Source organism: Castor canadensis, chromosome 14 (genome assembly GCF_047511655.1).
Source record: "Castor canadensis chromosome 14, mCasCan1.hap1v2, whole genome shotgun sequence".
Classification (NCBI taxonomy): Eukaryota; Metazoa; Chordata; class Mammalia; order Rodentia; family Castoridae; genus Castor; species Castor canadensis.
In genome coordinates, this window is record NC_133399.1 from 3,684,519 (window position 1) to 3,704,994 (window position 20,476).

The 20,476-nt window shown below is 38.0% G+C and overlaps 1 protein-coding gene across 1 annotated transcript in view; it reads left to right on the plus strand.

Moving 5' to 3' along the window:
* Positions 1–982: 982 nt before the first annotated feature.
* LOC109680386 (vomeronasal type-2 receptor 116-like) overlaps positions 983–20,476 on the plus strand; it is a 51,583-nt gene continuing 32,089 nt past the window's right edge. Inside the window, exon 1 of the mRNA XM_074053473.1 lies at positions 983–1,318. Coding sequence (XP_073909574.1) covers positions 983–1,318 — 336 coding nt within the window. The remainder of the gene's footprint in view (positions 1,319–20,476) is intronic.

A 20,476-nucleotide genomic window follows, 5' to 3' on the forward strand; every position in this document is an offset into this window, starting at 1 on the left:
TGCATTAGTTTCTCTGTGTTGAGGGCAACAAATGCTATCTAGTTTTTTGGGTGTCTTTCCTATCCTCATACCTTCCTTGTGTGCTCTCTCGCTTTATCATGTGATCAAAGTCCAATCCCCTGGTTGTTTTTACCCTTGATCTAATGTCTGCATATGAGGAAGAACATACAACTTTTGGTCTTTTGGGCCAGGCTAACCTTGCTCAGAATGATATTCTCCAGGACCATCCAGTTACTTGCGAATGATAACATTTCATTCTTCTTCATGGCTGCATAAAATTCCATTGTGTATAAATGCCATATTTTCTTAATCCATTCATCAGTTGTGGGGCATCTTGACCATTTCCATAACTTGGCTATTGTGAATAGTGCTGCAATAAATGTGGGTGTGCAGGTGCCTCTGGAGTAAATGTGTCACATTGTTTTGGGTATATCCCCAAAAGTGGTATTGCTGGATCCTATGGCAGATGTATTTTTAGATTTTTAAGAAGCATCCAAAGTTTTTCCAGAGTGGTTGTACTAATTTGCATTCCACCAGCAGTGAAAAATTGTTCTTTTTAACCCGCATCCTTGCCAACACCTGTTGTTAGTGGTGTTGCTAATGATGGCTTTTCTAACAGGTGAGAGGAGGAATCTTAGTGTGGTTTTAATTTGCATTTCCTTTATGGCTAGAGATGGAGCTCACCAAACTTTAGAAGTTCAATTACAAAGAAAAGGAGAGCCAGACAGCTCCCCGGCCACTCAGATTAACAAAGCTCTTTTCACTTTAAATTTTAAAAATTGGTCTGAATCAGGCTTTACTCCATCAGAAAAACATTGGGATAATCATAATAAACATTTACCACAGGTATTGTGGAAACATGTAATGACTAGGGCCTAGCAAGGCCCTAGCCTGGTCTTGTTATGAGGCCGAGGCCACGCTTGTGTTTTTCCTGAAGGTTCAGAAAGCCCAATTTGGGTACCCTCATGGTTTGTGAAGATGCATGAAACCCATCAGTCATCAGAGGCAGAATCTTCACATGATGGAGCAGGAGAGGAGCCCAAGTCCACCTAAAACCAAACCTACAGAGATCTTATCACTGAAAGTGATAAAGAACCACCATTACCAGTCCTACAAGAGGCAACATGATGACCTTGACAAATGCAGTAAAACAACCTGGGGATCTAATCCCCCAACTTGGGGTCAAATAAAATGCTTGGTGGATACGGCCAAGAATGCCATTAAGGGATGGGGACAGGAAGAAACTCCTGCTGTTCTTCTGTTAGCTATGATTACCATCATTAGTCAACAAGTAGATACTGCAGAAGCCCAGAACATAGTACATTGGCTTTTGTGCCTCATCCATTTCTGCTTCATGCAGTTACCTGGAAAAGTCCTTCTTTATCAGTTTTTACTAATGACTCTGAGCTGGTAGGGGGTCACTCCAGTGGAAACCTGTTCCTATTTTCACTAATTATAATTTTACTGGACAAGCTGTTGCTTTACCCATATGTCTGGGGAATTTGCCTTATTGTCTCCCTCTCACACCTATTTAGAAAGTGCTCTGTTATGGAATGGCACTCAGTTTGTTGATAAAAAACTAGATTTTTTTGGCTTTAATGCCATTGAACCATATAATGCTACACATTGGCCTCACATTCCCTGCTGTCATGACAAATGCAATCCTTGGTGCCCCCATAATGGAGCTTCATGGGAACGTTGTATATTTGCTTCTCTGATGGCTATTAATGTTGCAGGCTACAAGCTTGTGTATTGGTCTTATAATGGAAATTCTGAAACTAATATTATGGGATATTGGACCACCCCTCTGGTGGGACCAGATAGAGGACCATTCAGTCACATATATGGAAGCTCAGAGCTGCTACTGTTAATATCAATGTAACTAGCCATTCAGGCAGCTCTGTTATTAAAGGCTTGCAAGCTTGTGTTCAACATCATTTTGTTTTATTTTCTGGATCAATTAACATCTCTAAAAATGGAACTATTTTTGATATCTCTTGTTCTAATTGTAATTTAACTTCATGTGTGGGCAATTACATAAATGGCAGCCTACTTATAGTAAAACAAAGCCCCTATATCTTAGTACCTACAAATTTCACGGGACCATGGTATCATGATAAAGCACTACAGCTTGTCAAAGAAATAAAATCATTATTAGTAAGAGAAAAAATATTTGTTAAGACTCTTGACAGCAGGCATTGTGGCAGCCATCACCACTATTGCCACCATGACTACTGTTGCAGTAGCCCTCTCCAAAAGCATTCAAAATACTCATTATGTTAATACCTTAACACAAAATGTCAGTTATGCCTTTCAACAACAAGTTGCTATAGACAAAAAAGAAATGATATCCATTTAAATTCTCTAGAAGCTGCTTTGGTGGCTATGGGAGATGAAGTTCAAACACTAAAGTTCCATCAAGATTTACTGTGCCATGCAGGCTTCCAATATATTTGTGTTACTGCAGCACCTACAATGCCACAGACTTCCCATGCAAACTCGTTAAAGCACAGGTAATGGGAGCCTGGGAAAATAACAATGATTCCCTTAACCTACAAGCCTTAAGACAGCAAATTTTAGCCATGCAGTGAACACACGGTCAGGTGGCTTCTCCTGCAGATATTGAAAAAACTGTATTAGATGAATTAAAGAATTTAACCTTTTTAATACTCTGAAATATTCCTTTTAGTATTTCATTGGCATTTTATTATTAATGATTTGTTGTTTTTGCTTACTTTCAGTTGGAACTTGAAAGATAAAAGGCAACTCCTCAGTTTAAACATAGAAATGCATCAGGAGCCCTTAAGAAATAGAGTAGGGGGAGATGTTGGGGACCAGGCATGAAAACTGGACTGGGATATAATGGAGTTTGCACAGCTTCTCCATGTAGAAGTTTGCACAGCCTCTTCTACCATAATTTTCCCAGTACCTGGTGTCTTGACCTATGTTCTCACATCTCTATGAAGAATACAACCTGCTGTGTCTGCATACCAGCCCCCTGATGCAAACCTAGATAAATTACCAGAACTGTTAGGAAACTCTCTGATGGCATGTTTTTTCTTCTTCTTTGATTATATTCATATGTGCATACAATGTTTGGGTCATTTCTCCCACCTTCCCACTGCACCCTCCCTTACCCCACCACTCCCTCCCTTACCCCCCCAACCCCTCACTATCAGGCAGAAAATATTTTGCCCTTATCTCTAGTTTTGTTGAAGAGAGAGTATAAGCAATAATAGGGAGGACCAAGGGTTTTTGCTTGTTGAGGTAAGGATAGCTATACAGGGAGTTGACTTGCATTGCTTTCCTGTACATGTGTGTTACCCTCTAAGTTAATTCTTCTCGAACTAACCTTTTCGCTAGTTCCTGGTCCACTTCTCCTACTGGCCTCTGTCACTTTGAAGTATCTGCTTTAGTTTCTCTGTGTTGAGGGTAACAAATGCTATCTAGTTTTTTGGGTGTTTTACCTATCCTCATACCTTCCATGTGTGTTCTCACTTTATCATGTGATCAAAGTCCAATCCCCTTTTTGTTTTTGCCCTTGATCTAATGTCTGCATATCAGGGAGAGATATGATTTTTGGTCTTTTGGGCCAAGCTAAGCTCACTCAGAATGATGTTCTCCAGTTCCATCCATTTATCTGTGAATGATAACATTTCATTCTTCTTCATGGCTGCATAAAATTCTATTGTGTATAAATACCACATTTTCTTAATCCATTCATCAGCAGTGGGGCATCTTGGCTGTTTCCATAACTTGGCTATTGTAATAGTGCTGCAATAAACATGGGTATGCAGGTGCCTCTGGAGTAACCTGTGTCACAGTCTTTTGGGTATATCCCCAAGAGTGGTATTGCTGGATCATATGGTAGATCAATGTTTAGATTTTTAAGTAGCCTCCAAATTTTTTTCAAGAGTGATTGTACTAGTTTACATTCCCACCAGCAGTGTAAGAGGGTTCCTTCTTCCCTGTATCCTCGCCAACACCTGTTGTTAGTGGTGTTGCTAATGATGGCTATTCTAATGGGGGTGAGGTGGAATCTTAGTGTGGTTTTAATTTGCATTTCCTTTATTGCTAGACATGGTGAGCATTTTTTATGTGTTTTTTGGCCATTTGAATTTCTTTTGAGAAAGTTCTGTTTAGTTCACTTGCCCATTTCTTTATTGCTTCATTAATTTTGGGAGAAATTAGCTTTTTGAGTTCCCCATATATTCTGGGTATGAGTCCTTTGTCTGATGTGTAGTTAGCAAATATTTTCTCCCACTCTGTGGGTGTTCTCTTCAGTTTAGAGACCACTTCTTTTGATGAACAGAAGCTTTTTAATTTTATGAGGTCCCATTTATCTACGCTATCTCTTAGTTGCTGTGCTGCTGGGGTTCCATTGAGAAAGTTCTTGCCTGTACCTATTAATTGCAAGGTATTTCCTACTCTTTCCTGTACCAACTTTAGAGTTTGGGTCTGATATTAAGGTCATTGATCCATTTTGAGTTAATATTGGTTTAGGGTGATATACATGGATCTAGTTTCAGTTTTTTGCAGACTACTAACCAGTTTTCCCAGCAGTTTTGTTGAATATGGTGCTTTTTCTCCATCATATATTTTTAGCGCCTTTGTCAAAGACAAGTTGGTTATAGTTGTGTGGCTTCATATCTGGGTCCTCTATTCTGTTCCACTGGTCTTCATGTCCATTTTTGTGCCAGTACCATGCTGTTTTTATTGCTATTGCTTTGTAATATAGTTTGAAGTCAGGTATTGCAATACCTCCAGCATTGATCTTTTTACTGAGTATTGCCTTGGCTATTCATGGGCTCTTGTGTTTCCATATAAATTTAATAGTAGATTTTCCAGTCTCTTTGATGAATGTCATTGGGATTTTGATGGAGATAGCATCCTTGTCTGGTTCCTGATTTTAGAGGGAATGGTTTCAGTTTTTCAACACTAAGTATAATGCTGGCTGTAGGTTTATCATATATAGCTTTTATAATGTTGAGGTACTTTCCTTCTATTCCTAGTTTTCTTAGAGCTTTTATCATGAAATGGTGTTGGATCTTATCAAAGGCTTTTTCTGCATCTATTGAGATGATCAAGTGGTTTTTGTCTTTGCTTCTGTTAATGTGGTTTATTACATTTATTGATTTTCATATGTTGAACCACCCTTGCATTCCTGGGATGAAGCCTACTTGGTCATGGTGAATGATCTTTTTGATATATTGTTGAATTCGGTTTCCCAATATTTTATTGAGGATTTTTGCATCAATGTTCATTAAGGAATTTGGCTTATTGTTCTCCTTTTTGGAGGTGTCTTTGCCTGGTTTTGGGATAAGTGTGATTCTGGCTTAATAAAATGTGTTAGGCAGTTTTTCTTCCCTTTCTATTTCATGGAACAGTTGAAGGAGGGTTGGTATCAGTTCTTCTTTAAAAGGTCTGATAGAATTTAGCAGAGAATCCATCAGGTCCTGGACTTTTCTTTTTAGGGAGAGTTTTGATTGCTGCTTCAATTTCATTTTGTTTTATAGATCTATTCAGGTGTTTAATGTCCTCTTGTTTCAATTTTGTATGGTCATACGTATCTAGATATCTGTCCATTTCTTTAAGATGTTCTGTAGACATCAACTAGGTCTGTTTGATCTATGGTATATTTTAGATCTAGGATATCTTTATCAATTTTTTGTTTGGATGACCTATCTATTGATGATAATGGGGTGTTAAAGTCTCCCGTGACCACTATGTTGGAGTTAATATGTGCTTTTAGATCCTTCAGGGTATGTTTGATGAAACTGGGTGCATTGACATTGGGTGCATATAAGTTGATAATTGTTATTTTTTATTGGTCTATTTCCCCTTTTATTAGTATGGAATGTCCTTCTTTGTCTCATTTGATCAATGTAGGTTTGAAGTCCACTTTGTCTGAGATAAGTATTGCTACTGCTGCCTGCTTTCAGGGGCCATTGGTTGGTAAATCTTCCAGCCTTTCATCCTAAGCCTATGCTTATTTCTATCAATGAAATGGGTCTCTTGTAAACAACAGATTGTTAGATCTTCCTTTTTAATCCAGTTCATCAAATGGTGCCTTTTGTTGGAGGAATTAAGTCCATTAACATTAAGTGTTAGTACTGATACGTATGTGCTGATTCCTGTCATTTAGTTGTCTTAGTTGTTTGAAGGTTTGATTGTGTGTAGCTAAATTGATGTTATTCTCTACTTTCTTGCTTTTTCTTTTCCTGTAGTTTTGTACTGCCTGCCCTTTCATGGTTATGTTGGGTTTCACTTTCTGTGTGCAGAATCCCTTTTAGAATCTTGTGTAGTGGTGTCTTTGTGGTCATATATTGTTTTAGTTTTTGCTTATCATGGAAGACTTTTTGCTCCATCTATTTTGAATGATAGTTTTGCTGGGTAGAGTATCTTGGGGTTGAAGTTATTTTCATTCAGTGCCCGGAAGTTCTCACCCCAGGCTCTTCTTGCTTTTAATGTGTCTGTTGAGAAGTCTGCTGTGATTTTGATGGGTTTACCTTTGTATGTTATTTTTTTTTCTCTTATAGCCTTCAATATTCTTTCTCAAGTCTCTGTACTCGTTTTTTTCATTATAATGTGCTGTGGGGATTTCTATTTTGGTCAGGTCTGTTTGGTGTTCTAGAGGGCTTGTGCATCTATATGGGCATAGATTTCTCTAGATTTAGGAGATTTTCTGTAAGTTTTCTGTAATTATTTTGTTGAATATATTACACATTTTCTTTGCTTGCACCTCTTCTCTTTCTTCAATGCCCATGATTCTCAGGTTTGGACTTTTGTTGGAGTTGGTGAGTTCTTGCATTTTCTTTTCACAAGTTTTTTTTTTTCATTTTTCTTTTATTAGTCATATGTGCATACAAGGCTTGGTTCATTTCTCCCCCCTGCCCCCACCCCCTTCCTTACCACCCACTCCACCCCCTCCCGCTCGCACCCCGCAATACCCAGCAGAAACTATTTTGCCCTTATCTCTAATTTTGTTGTAGAGAGAGTATAAGCAATAATAGGAAGGAACAAGGGGTTTTGCTGGTTGAGATAAGGATAGCTATACAGGGCATTGACTCACATTGATTTCCTGTGCGTGGGTGTTACCTTCTAGGTTAATTCTTTTTGATCTAACCTTTTCTCTAGTTCCTGGTCCCCTTTTCCTATTGGCCTCAGTTGCTTTAAGGTACCTGCTTTAGTTTCTCTGCATTAAGGGCAATGAATGCTAGCTAGTTTTTTAGGTGTCTTACCTATCCTCACCCCTCCCTTGTGTGCTCTCGCTTTTATCATGTGCTCATAGTCCAATCCCCTTGTTGTGTTTGCCCTAGATCTAATGTCCACATATGAGGGAGAACATATGATTTTTGGTCTTTTGAGCCAGGCTAACCTCACTCAGAATGATGTTCTCCAATTCCATCCATTTACCAGCGAATGATAACATTTCGTTCTTCTTCATGGCTGCATAAAATTCCATTGTGTATAGATACCACATTTTCTTAATCCGTTCGTCAGTGCTGGGGCATCTTGGCTGTTTCCATAACTTGGCTATTGTGAATAGTGCTGCAATAAACATGGATGTGCAGGTGCCTCTGGAGTAACAGTCTTTTGGGTATATCCCCAAGAGTGGTATTGCTGGATCAAATGGTAGATCGATGTCCAGCTTTTTAAGTAGCCTCCAAATTTTTTTCCAGAGTGGTTGTACTAGTCTACATTCCCACCAACAGTGTAAGAGGGTTCCTTTTTCCCCGCATCCTTGCCAACACCTGTTGTTGGTGGTGTTGCTGATGATGGCTATTCTAACAGGGGTGAGGTGGAATCTTAGTGTGGTTTTAATTTGCATTTCCTTTATTGCTAGAGATGGTGAGCATTTTTTCATGTGTTTTCTGGCCATTTGAATTTCTTCTTTTGAGAAAGTTCTGTTTAGTTCACATGCCCATTTCTTTATTGGTTCATTACTTTTGGGAGAATTTAGTTTTTTAAGTTCCCTGTATATTCTGGTTATCAGTCCTTTGTCTGATGTATAATTGGCAATTATTTTCTCCCACTCTATGGGTGTTCTCTTCAGTTTAGAGACCATTTCTTTTGATGAACAGAAGCTTTTTAGTTTTATGAGGTCCCATTTATCTATGCTATCTCTTAGTTGCTGTGCTGCTGGGGTTTCATTGAGAAAGTTCTTACCTATACCTACTAACTCCAGAGTATTTCCTACACTTTCTTGTATCAACTTAAGTGTTTGAGGTCTGATATTAAGATCCTTGATCCATTTTGAGTTAATCTTAGTATAGGGTGATATACATGGATCTAGTTTCAGTTTTTTGCAGACTGCTAACCAGTTTTCCCAGCAGTTTTTGTTGAAGAGGCTGCTATTTCTCCATCGTATATTTTTAGCTCCTTTGTCAAAGATAAGTTGCTCATAGTTGTGTGGCTTCATATCTGGATCCTCTATTCTGTTCCACTGGTCTTCATGTCTGTTTGTGTGCCAGTACCATGCTGTTTTTATTGTTATTGCTTTGTAATATAGTTTGAAGTCAGGTATTGTGATACCTCCTGCATTGTTCTTTTGACTGAGTATTGCCTTGGCTATTCGTGGCCTCTTGTGTTTCCATATAAATTTCACAGTAGATTTTTCAATCTCTTTGATGAATGTCATTGGAATTTTGATGGGAATTGCATTAAACATGTAGATTACTTTGGGGAGTATCGACATTTTTACTATGCTGATTCTACCAATCCATGAGCATGGGAGATCTCTCCACTTTCTATAGTCTTCCTCAATCTCTTTCTTCAGAAGTGTATAGTTTTCCTTGTAGAGGTCTTTCACATCTTTTGTTAGGTTTACACCTAGGTATTTGATTTTGTTTGAGGCTATTGTAAATGGAATTGTTTTCATACATTCTTTTTCCGTTTGCTCATTGTTAGTGTATAGAAATGCTAATGATTTTTCTATGTTGATTTTATATCCTGCTACCTTGCTATAGCTATTGATGATGTCTAGAAGCTTCAGAGTAGAGTTTTTTGGGTCTTTAAGGTATAGGATCATGTCGTCTGCAAATAGGGATATTTTGACAGTTTCTTTACCTATTTGTATTCCTTTTATTCCTTCTTCTTGCCTAATTGCTCTGGCTAGGAATTCCAGTACTATGTTGAATAGGAGTGGAGATAGTGGGCATCCTTGTCTGGTTCCTGATTTTAGAGGGAATGGTTTTAATTTTTCTCCGTTAAGTATAATGCTGGCTGTAGGTTTGTCATATATAGCTTTTATAATGTTGAGGAACTTTCCTTCTATTCCTAGTTTTCTTAGAGCTTTTATCATGAAATGATGTTGGATCTTATCAAAGGCTTTTTCTGCATCTATTGAGATGATTAAGTGGTTTTTGTCTTTGCTTCTGTTAATGTGGTTTATTACGTTTATTGATTTTCGTATGTTGAACCACCCCTGCATCCCTGGGATGAAGCCTACCTGGTCGTGGTGAATAATCTTTTTGATGTGTTGCTGAATTTGATTTGCCATTATTTTGTTGAGGATTTTTGCATCAATGTTCATTAAGGAGATTGGCCTATAGTTCTCCTTTTTGGAGGTGTCTTTGCCTGCTTTTGGGATAAGTGTAATACTGGCTTCATAAAATGTGTTTGGCATTTTTCCTTCCCTTTCTATTTCATGGAACAGTTTAAGGAGGGTTGGTATCAGTTCTTCTTTAAAGGTCTGATAGAATTCAGCAGAGACTCCATCAGGTCCTGGACTTTTCTTTTTCAGGAGACTCTTGATTGCTGCTTCAATTTCATTTTGTGTTATAGGTCTATTCAGGTGATTAATTTCCTCTTGGTTCAGTTTTGGATGATCATATGTATCTAGAAATCTGTCCATTTCTTTTAGATTTTCAAATTTATTTGAATATAGGTTCTCAAAGTAGTCTCTGATGATTTCCTGGACTTCCATGGTGTTTGTTGTTATCTCCCCTTTTGCATTCCTGATTCTACTAATTTGGGTTTTTTCTCTCCTCATTTTAGTCAGGTTTGCCAGGGGTCTATCGATCTTGTTTATTTTTTCAAAGAACCAACTTTTTCTTTCATTAATTCTTTGTATGGTTTTTTTGGTTTCTATTTTGTTGATTTCAGGTCTTATTTTTATTATTTCTCTCCTTCTATTTGTTTTGGGATTTGCTTGTTCTTGTTTTTCTAGGAGTTTGAGATGTATCATTAGGTCGTTGATTTGGGATCTTTCAATCTTTTTAATATATGCACTCATGGCTGTAAACTTTCCTCTCAAGACTGCCTTAGCTGTGTCCCATAGGTTCCGGTAGGTTGTGTTTTCATTTTCATTGACTTCTAGGAACTTTTTAATTTCCTCTTTTATTGCATTGATGATCCATTCTTCATTAAGTAATGAGTTATTTAGTTTCCAGCTGTTTGCATGTTTTTTGTCTTTACTTTTGTTGTTGAGTTCTACTTTTACTGCATTGTGGTCAGATAGTATGCATGGTATTATTTCTATTTTCTTATATTTGCTGAGGCTTGCTTTGTGCCCTAGGATATGATCTATTTTGGAGAAGGTTCCATGGGCTGCTGAGAAGAATGTATATTGTGTAGAGGTTGGATGAAATGTTCTGTAGACATCTACTAGGTCCACTTGATCTATTGCGTATTTTAGATGTTGGATTTCTTTATTGAGTTTTTGTTTGGATGACCTATCTATTGATGATAATGGAGTGTTAAAGTCTCCCACAACCACTGTGTTGGCGTTATCTCGTTTGATCAATGTAGGTTTAAAGCTACTTTGTCAGAGATAAGTATTGCTACTCCTGCTTGTTTTCGGCAGCCATTGGCTTGGTAAATCTTCTTCCAGCCTTTCATCCTAAGCATATGCTTATTTCTGTCGGTGAGATGAGTCTCCTGTAAGCAACAAATTGTTGGATCTTCTTTTTTAATCCATTTTGTCAAACGGTGTCTTTTGATGGGTGAATTAAGTCCATTAACATTAAGTGTTAGTACTGATAGGTATGTGGTGATTCCTGCCATTTAGTTATCTTAGTTGTTTGAATGTTTGATTGTGTGTACCTAACTTGATGTTACTCTCTACTGTCTTGCTTTTTCTTATCCTGTGATTTGGTGCTGCCTGCCTTTTCATGGTTAAGTTGGGTGTCACTTTCTGTGTGCAGGATCCCTTGCAGAATCTTTTGTAATGGTGGCTTTGTGGTCACATATTGTTTTAGTTTCTGCTTATCATGGAAGACTTTTATTGCTCCATCTATTTTGAATGATAGCTTTGCTGGGTAGAGTATCCTGGGGTTGAAGTTATTTTCATTCAGTGCCCGGAAGATCTCACCCCACGCTCTTCTTGCTTTTAATGTTTCTGTTGAGAAGTCTGCTGTGATTTTGATGGGTTTACCTTTGTATGTTACTTGTTTTTTCTCTCTTGCAGCCTTCAATATTCTTTCCTTAGTTTCTGAACTTGTTGTTTTAATGATGATATGTCGTGGAGTAGTTCTATTTTGATCTGGTCTGTTTGGTGTCCTGGAGGCCTCTTGCATTTGTATGGGAATCTCTTTCTCTAGATTTGGGAAATTTTCCGTTATTATTTTGTTGAATATACTACGCATTCCCTTTGCTTGCACCTCTTCTCCTTCTTCGATGCCCATGATTCTCAAGTTTGGTCTTTTGATGGAGTCAGTGAGTTCTTGCATTTTCTTTTCACAGGTCTTGAGTTGTTTAATTAATAGTTCTTCAGTTTTTCCTTTAATTACCATTTCATCTTCAAGTTCTGAGATTCTGTCTTCTGTTTGTTCTATTCTGCTGGATTGGCCTTCCGTTTTGTTTTGCAGTTCTGTTTCGTTCTTTTTTCTGAGGTTTTCCATATCCTAGCTGTTTTCTTCTTTATTGTTGTCTATTTTTGTCCTGAGTTCATTTATCCATTTATTCATTGTGTTCTCTCTTTCACTTTGGTGTTTATACAGTGCTTCTATGGTTTCCTTTATTTCTTCTTTTGCTTTTTCAAATTCTCTATTTTTATTGTCTTGGAATTTCTTGAGTGTCTCCTGTACATTTTGGTTGACCCTATCCAGTATCATCTCTATAAAATTCTCATTGAGTACTTGTAGTATGTCTTCTTTTAAATTATTCTTGTGGGCTTCATTGGGTCCTTTGGCATAGTTTATCTTCATTTTGTTGGAGTCTGGATCTGAGTTTCTGTTCTCTTCATTCCCCTCTGGTTCCTGTACTAATTTTTTGCTGTGGGGAAATGTTTCCCTGTTTTTTCTGTCTTCCTGTCATTGTCCTTGGTGTTGTTACTGTCCCTGTACTGTGTGTAATTAAGTATTTTCTAGCTTGTAATAATAACAATGGTAATATTGAGAATGGAAGAGTGAGCTGAGATGGAAAGCAAGAAGTTAAAGAAAAGGGGAAAACAAATATACAGACAAGAGGGAGAAAGCAGAACAAGGTATCAGACAAGAGAGTTTCAAAGGTATAAACAGGGAGTGTTAGTGTACTAATCGACAGTAAGCTGAACAGACAATAGAGAGACAGAGAGAGGATTGAATATCAAAGATAAAAAAAATAAAAAATAATTATATGAAAGTAATATCTATTTATAAAAATGAATTAAAATAAAATGGAAAATAGAAAATTAAAAAAAAAAACCAAAAAACTTCCAAGTTTATATGCAATGCAATTTCAGTCTTAATAATTTGGATGTCCGTCTCAATCTCCAGTCCTGGAGTTGGTGCCTCAGATGTTGTTCTGTAGTTGTCTCATCAAAGGGGATGCATAAAGTAGAACAAAACTACACTCACACTCACACAGAAGAAAAAAAAAAAAAGCCCCACCAAGTGTCCCCAGTTCAAATGCAATACAGTTTCAGTAAATTTTTCAGCTTGAAGGTGTAATTCGGTTGTTCTCTCATCAAAGGTAGGGAGAAAAAGAAAAAAAAGCATCTGGAGGCAGTTCTGAGAGTGGTATCTGTAACTGTGGCTTGCCTGCCTGCTGCTCTCAGCCTGTAGCTGGCGGCGTTATTTATGCAGATCTCTGGGGTGAGCTAGCACTCACCTGGTCCCACAGGCTTTGTTTGCTCAGAGTTCTCCTGTGCAAAGCTACAGGCTTTCCCCTTTCCAAGCACTGGGAAAGGCGACACTGCCCCGCGTTGTCAGGCCTGCGTGTTTATTTACAGTTCACGTGGGAAGTGGGTCTTCCCTCCTCTCACAAGCGTCCCCGCTCCTGGTGGCTGGGCACGCGCCCCGCTCCCGCCAGAGCCTCTCCGGCCCGCCCGGCTCGTTTATTTACAGTCCCGGGAAGGATTCCCTTCCCCCAATCTTCAGCGCTCAGGGCGCCCCACCCTCTTTCCAGCGTGTCTTAACTGTTCTTATTGCTTAGTACTCAGTTTCTCTTTTTTTCCCGGGTGGAGGTCAGTCTGTCCAGGGGGCTATGCTGCTCTGGCCCAGGCTTGTCTGTGGGGGAACCGCGGTACCGCGAAGCTCACCTGGTCCGCGTCTTCCCAAGCCGTATGGGCGCCGGCCACTGGCGGCCCGGGGGCCTCCTCGGTTCTCCGTTTAACGTGAAGTGGAGATTTTCTGCGCTGGCTGGAGATGTGGAGGAGTCAAAGTTATGCTTTTTCTCAGTGATTTTGCCTGCAAAGTGTGTCTCCAGTGTCTCTCCAAGATTTCACTATAGGAGGGTCGCTTTCTGCTTCCTACCTCTAGCCGCCATCTTGGAATTCTCTTTCACAAGTTTTGAGATGTTTATCTAATATTTGTTTGGTTTTTCCTTTAATTACCATTTCATCTTCGAATTCTAAAATTCTGTCTTCTGTTCATTCTAGTCTGCTTGATTGGCCGTCCATTTTGTTTTGCATTTCTGTTTTGTTCTTTTTTCTGAGGTTTCCCATATCCTGAATTAGTTCCTCTCTAATATTTTCTTTTTTGCCCTGAGTTCATATATCTCTTTATTAATCGTGTTCTTTGTTTCACTTTGGTGTTTATACAGTGCTTCTATTGTTTCTTTTATTTGTTCTTGTGCTTTCTGAAATTCTCTATTTTTGTTTTCTTGGAATTTCTTGAGTGTGTCCTGTACATTTTCATTGACCGTATCCAGTATTATCTCTATAAAATTCTCATTGATTACTTTCAGGATTTCTTTTTTCTGGTTGTTCTTGTGGGCTTCATTGGGTTCTTTGGCATAGTTTATTGTCATTTTGTTGGAGTCTGGATCTGAGTATCTGTTTTCTTCATTTCCCTCTGGTTCCTGTACTAGTTTATTTCTAGGGGAAACTGGTTTCCCTCTTTTTCCATCTTCCTATCATTGCCCTTGCTATTGTTACTGTCCCTGTACTATATGCAATTAAGTGTTTTCTAACTTGTAATAATAACAATGGTGATATCTAGAATGGAAGGGTGAGAGGAGAGGGAAAGCAAAGAAGGTAAAGAAAAAGGGAAAAACAAACAAATAAACAATTTTTAAAAACCCAAACAAACACCAAAAACAAAAACCAGTGTCAAAGAAATAAACAGGGCGAGATAGTGTACTAATCAACAGTAAGCTAAACAGTCATTAGAGAGACAGGGAGAGGATTAAAAAAAATCCCCACATTCAAATGCAATAAAGTTTCAGTCTTAATAATTTTTCATGTTAGTCCCTCATCCTCCAATCCTGGAGATGGTGTCTCAGAAGTAGTTCTGTCATTGTCTCATCAAACAGGAAAAAAAACCCAAAAAACAAAAGAAACAAAAAAACAAAATATCCCAAGTTCAAATGCTGTACAGTTTCAGTAAGTGTTTCAGCATGAGGTTGTAGTTTAGTCATTGTCTCATCAAAGGAAGAGAAAGGGAAAAAAGAAAAAGAAAAGGGCCTGGAGACAGTTCTGTGGCACGACTGCCACTGTTACATGTTTTCCCCTCTCCAAGCACACTGGGGAAGGTAGTGCTACACCCGCCTTCTCCAGTTGGCATTTTATTTACACTTCATGGGTGAAGTGTCCCTTTCCCCCTCTCCAGTGGAACTTTCCTCACACAGTCACTTTTACAAGATTTCCTGCTCCAAGGTTGCTGGGCGGGTGCTGCCACTCCTGTCTTCTCCGGCCAGCTTGTTTATTTACAGTTCCATGAGGGATTGCCCCTCTCCCTCTCTTAGGTGCTCAGGGTGCCCTGCCTTCTTTGCTATGTGTCTTTTTTTGTTGTTGTTTATTATTCAGTTTGGTTTTTTTTCTCTTTTTACCCTGGGTGGGGGTCAGTCTGTCCAGGGGGCTATGCTGATCTGGCCCAGGGTTGTTTGTGGGATTACTGTGTGCCACTTAGCTTACATGGAGGTCTGCGTCTCTTGAGGTGTTAGGAGCTGGCATCTGTTAGCACAGGATCCCTCCTGGTTTCTCCATTTAATGTGGATTGGGGATGATATGCACAGGCTGGGGGTATGGGAAGTTGGAATTTTGCCTCTTCTCGGTTGTTTTTCCTGTAAGGTGTATCACCAGCATCACTCCAAGATTTTACTTTAGGAAGAATGCTTTCTGCTTCCTCCCTCTCTTTGCCATCTTGGAATCTCCCTGATGCCACATTAATCAATACCTTTGATAAGGTGTCCTGTGTGCCTTGATGATTCCAGAACTAATGTTTTGTAATTAAGCTTCATTAGCCTTAGGAAAATTAGCCCACCAAATGTCATTCCTTTTACCTTGCATGAAGAATTGTTAAAGCTTGATTCTTACCTGAGTCTTTTCTTTGTGCTGACCTATTATAATAAACACTCTCCTCAGGTAGTCACTCACGTTTCCCATCAGGAATTGCAGTCTTCCTGATCCCAGGTTTCTGTTTTATGTTTTATGTCTATATGTCTCTGTGTGTCTTATTTCTCATTCCCTACTGCTCTTAGTCAGGCTCATGCAGCATACCCATGCAGGTCATGGGCAGTAGTCATATATATTAAAGATGTTATTAAACATGATAATTTAACTTTTTTGTACAAGGCTAAATTAAGTTACAAGTCTTAGAGTATGTTAAACTCCTTAGAGCCATAATTACATAGAAGTGATCAATAAGTCAATGTGTATTTTTCAATAAAATATAAAAATGTCCATTGTTCACAGTTCATAAGCTAATAAAGTGGTTTATTTTAAGCTGTATCTTGAAGAAAAATTCAGCAAACAACTGAAACTTGACAAGGCCTTTTAACAAATGTTTGGTTTGGTTATTTAGCCACTTTATACTGTAAAGTATAAAGAGTTTATACTTTACACTGTAACTAGTGAACACATTATATTTATACTGTAACTAACATAAACTGTATGAAAATGCAATTCTATCCATCTTTATGTGGTCTTACGCATTGAACATAGGACATTGCATGATCCTATGCAGAAGAATAGTAGTAACTATAACAACATCTTAGCAGTAAGAAGAATTGTTTTTAGATTTCAAACATTTTATTTTGGGCTGGTGGACCACATCAAGTAGTGGAGAACCTGAATAGCAAGAGTTCAAACCTCAGTTCCACCAAAAATTTCTATTTTCTTTCTGGGAATTGTTTATGGCATTGTGCTATGGAAATAAAAGTGTATAACTTTGTCTCTCTTTAAGACCACATACTTATTTAAAATATAACCAAGTCAATGAAACTAAAATTTCCACATCAAAAACAAATTAATCAAAGAATCCTTACAAGTAACATTACATATCACTAAAACATCACTTGGGAGACTTTGAGGATATAGTAGCACTTGATTGGACTGTTAGTATCCAGCCATGAGAAAATAAACCATCAGAAGATATATGAATTGGGGTCATAGTTATCAATTTTTAAAACTTTTAACAAGCCACATTTGTTTGGGGTTGTAAGCAGAAAAACTAATTTTTTTGCTGCCGTATCACAATCGGAAGCTGAATCACATATGCAGATTTCAAACATTTGTGATAAAATAAATTGAAGTATCTATACACACTGCAAATTTTGCACCCCTCCTGGACAAATCTGTTGGCCTAATAAATGAAGTGAAACTAATCACCCCACATGGTGGAGAAGGGGTGGCAATCCAAAGTGCTAGGGTTGATTGTACTTCTGTGTGGTAGGGAAACTGAGCCTACACAGCTTAGAGAAAGTGAAAGTGCATTCAAACACCTCAGAGAAGCTTGTAGTGAGCTGAAAGTAACTGCCTTTACAGAGAAGAGTTTTTGTATCAAATAGCTGAACTCCAGCTCTCAGGGACTGTTCATTGCTGATACATCAACTCCTTGTGGGACCACTTCAGAGAATCTACCTATTCAAACAAGCTGAATCTGACTGGCCAAATGCTCAAGAGGAGCCTGGGCTTAAACATCCTGAGTGGAACTGCCCAAAACCTGTCAGGTAGAGAAGGGCACAACAAATTGCAACCCAACTGAACATATCTATCCTAAGGAGAGGCAGAGACCCAGAGAAATTCTTGTCTAAAGATACAGCAATCAGAATGGCAGCAGCCATCTGAAACATGAGGATTAGAAATTGGGCAAGAGCACCCAATATACTCATTTAACTCAGAGGAAACCCATTCCTCTAAGCAAGAAGGAAGACAAAATTTCAGATCTTGAAGACAAAATAAATGTTAAAGAAAACACAAGAATAGTTACAGAAAAGACTGAAGAGTTGTAAAAGTAATATTCAAGAACTGTGCAACTCCATCAATAGACAAAACATGGGAATCATGGGCATCAAAGAAGGAGAAGAGGTGCAAGACAAGAGTATAGGAAACATAATCAACAAAATAATAGCAGGAAACTTCCCAAATCTCAATAAGGTGATGTCTGTAAGTACAGAAAGGCTCTAGGGCAATAAACAGACATGACTGAAGTAGAAATTCTCCACAGATTATTATAGGTAAAACAAGTAGCACAGAGAACAAGGAAAGAATACTGAAGGCTGTAACAGAGAATAATCAAATAACATATAAATGTAAACCCATGAAAACAGTGGGAGATTTTTCAACAGAAACATTAAAAAAGGATAAGGCATTGAGAGAGGTATTTCAAGTGCTGAAAGAAAAGAATTTTAAGCCATGCTCATGAATTGGCCAATAAATCTATTATTCATAATTGAAGGAGAAAGAAAAACTTGCCATGATAAACAGAAACTAAAACAATACATGACCACTAAACCAGTACCCCAGAAGATACTCAGAGGAATCTTATACAAAGATAGTGAAAATAAACATGGCCATGGAAGAATGGGAATTATTAAATCTCAAGAGAAGAGCAGACAATTAATTAGACAATAATCAATTGAACATACACAAACCTTTTCACAACATAATCAACTAAATGGCAGGAATTGCCATGTACTTCTCAATGTTAGCATTCAATTTTAGTGGCCTCAACTCCTCCATTGAAAGACACTGATTGGCATGCTGGACTTAAAAGGAAGACCCAACACTTTGTTGTTTAAGGGAACCCAGCTCAGAGGCTGGCAGAGTGTCTCAAGTGGTAGAATGCCTGCCTAGCAAGTGTGAGGTCCTGATTCAAACTCCAGTGCAGCCAAAAAAAGGAAAGTTACCCACTTCTCACAGACAGAAAAAAAACACTGGCTTATGGTGAATGGGGTGGGAAAAGATTTACCAAGATAATCCCACAAAACAGGCAACAGTAGCTACACTTAAATTAGTCAGAAGAGAGTAAGAAAGCCACTTCATACTTATAAAAGTAGCAATATATCAAGAGGAAAAAACAAATTTTAACTAATATGTGCCAATGTTACTGTACACAACTTCATTAAACATACACTACTGGATTTAAAAACACAGATACACCCCAACATAGTGATAGTGGGAGACTTCAGTAATCCACTATCATCAATAGATAGGTCAAAAGTCAACAAAGAATCTTTAGAATTGAGTAACTCCCTCTATCAAATGGATCTGACAAATATCTGCAGAATAATGCATCCTGCAACAACATAATATACCGTCTCAGCTGCCCATAAACTTCCTCCACAATAGATATTTTAGGTCATAAAGTACATCTTAACAAATACCAGAAAATTGAAATAACCCTCCATATATGGTCTGGCCACAATAAATTAACACTAGAACTCAACAACAAAACAAACAGCAACTTGGGACTGAATAACACATTGCTCTATGACCAGTGGGTCATCAAAGAAATAAGGGAGGAAATCAAAAAAATTCCTGGAATTTAATGAAAATGAAAGTACAACTACCAGAACCTATGGGATACAGCAAAGCCATTGCTAAGGAGAAAGTTAATAGCCATGAAAGCATATATTAAAAACACAGAATGATCTCAAATAAAATACCTAATGTTGCAATTCAAAAAAACAAAATACTTCCAAATAAAGTTACCAAAGGAAATGAAAGACCTCTACATTGAAAAGAATAAACCATAGAAGAAAGAAATCAAGGAAGATCACAGAGGGTGGAAAGATCTCCAATTCCCATGAATTGGTAGAATCAATATTGTGAAAATGACTATATTAGAAATATACTTTGACCATGGCCACAGAATCCTCTTGTGTAATACAAAACCATTCACTTCTTTATATTGTTTCAGGAAATATCTGAGCCTGTTGGGCCTGGGGACCTTCACTGTGGCTTTACAAGCCAAAACACTTCCTGATAAATTAATCGAAGCTAAATTCATCATGCTTAGCCTGGTGAAGTCCCCTGCAGGTCTGGGTCATATTTATTCCTGTCTGCCACAGATCCAAGGGACTGAGCATGGTAACTAGGGAGATCTTCTCCATACTGTATGCAGGTGTGGGGATCTTGGGATATATTATTGCCCCTAAGTGCTACATTATTTTGTTAAGTCTATGTATTTACTCTCCATATGGGTTCTGAGATAAAACACATTCTGGGAGCAATAACCCTAGTTGTGTTTTAACCCATATGTTTCTGAATATACATGAGGTTGAAAGTATAACTACACTATTCTAACAGTCTAATTTCAGATTGACACATAAGACTTACTTATTAAACTTTATTTCCTTTTCTAATAGAATTAGCCATACAACCTGCAATCAATAACATTTCAAACTTAATGGTCCTTCTGGATGTTTTTTCATATTCTCAAATTTAATCTTCCAACAAAGCTGTCTTGGATAATTGCATTTGTAGTATTTACTTCTATGATGTCTCTCAATAGGTTATTTCAATTGCTTATTTTAACCTGATAGACACAAGTACAGCTTCCTTCCTTTCATCTATTTCTGGATATTCAAATGATGTATGAGTATTTATTCCTGTCTGCCACAGATCCAAGGGACTGAGCATGGTAACTAGGGAGATCTTCTTTCTATATTACCAAAACCAATCTACAGGCTCAATGTAATCACCATCAAAATTCCAATAACATTAATGACAGAGATGGAAAATTCAACCCTAAAATTCATAAGGAAGCACAAAAGACCACATAACAAAATTCATCCTTAATACAAGGTCAGGGAATATGGTCTGTAGCATGACATTTGCATTGAGTTATAAATTTACATCCAGAAATTGGAGACCATCTTTTCATTAGGT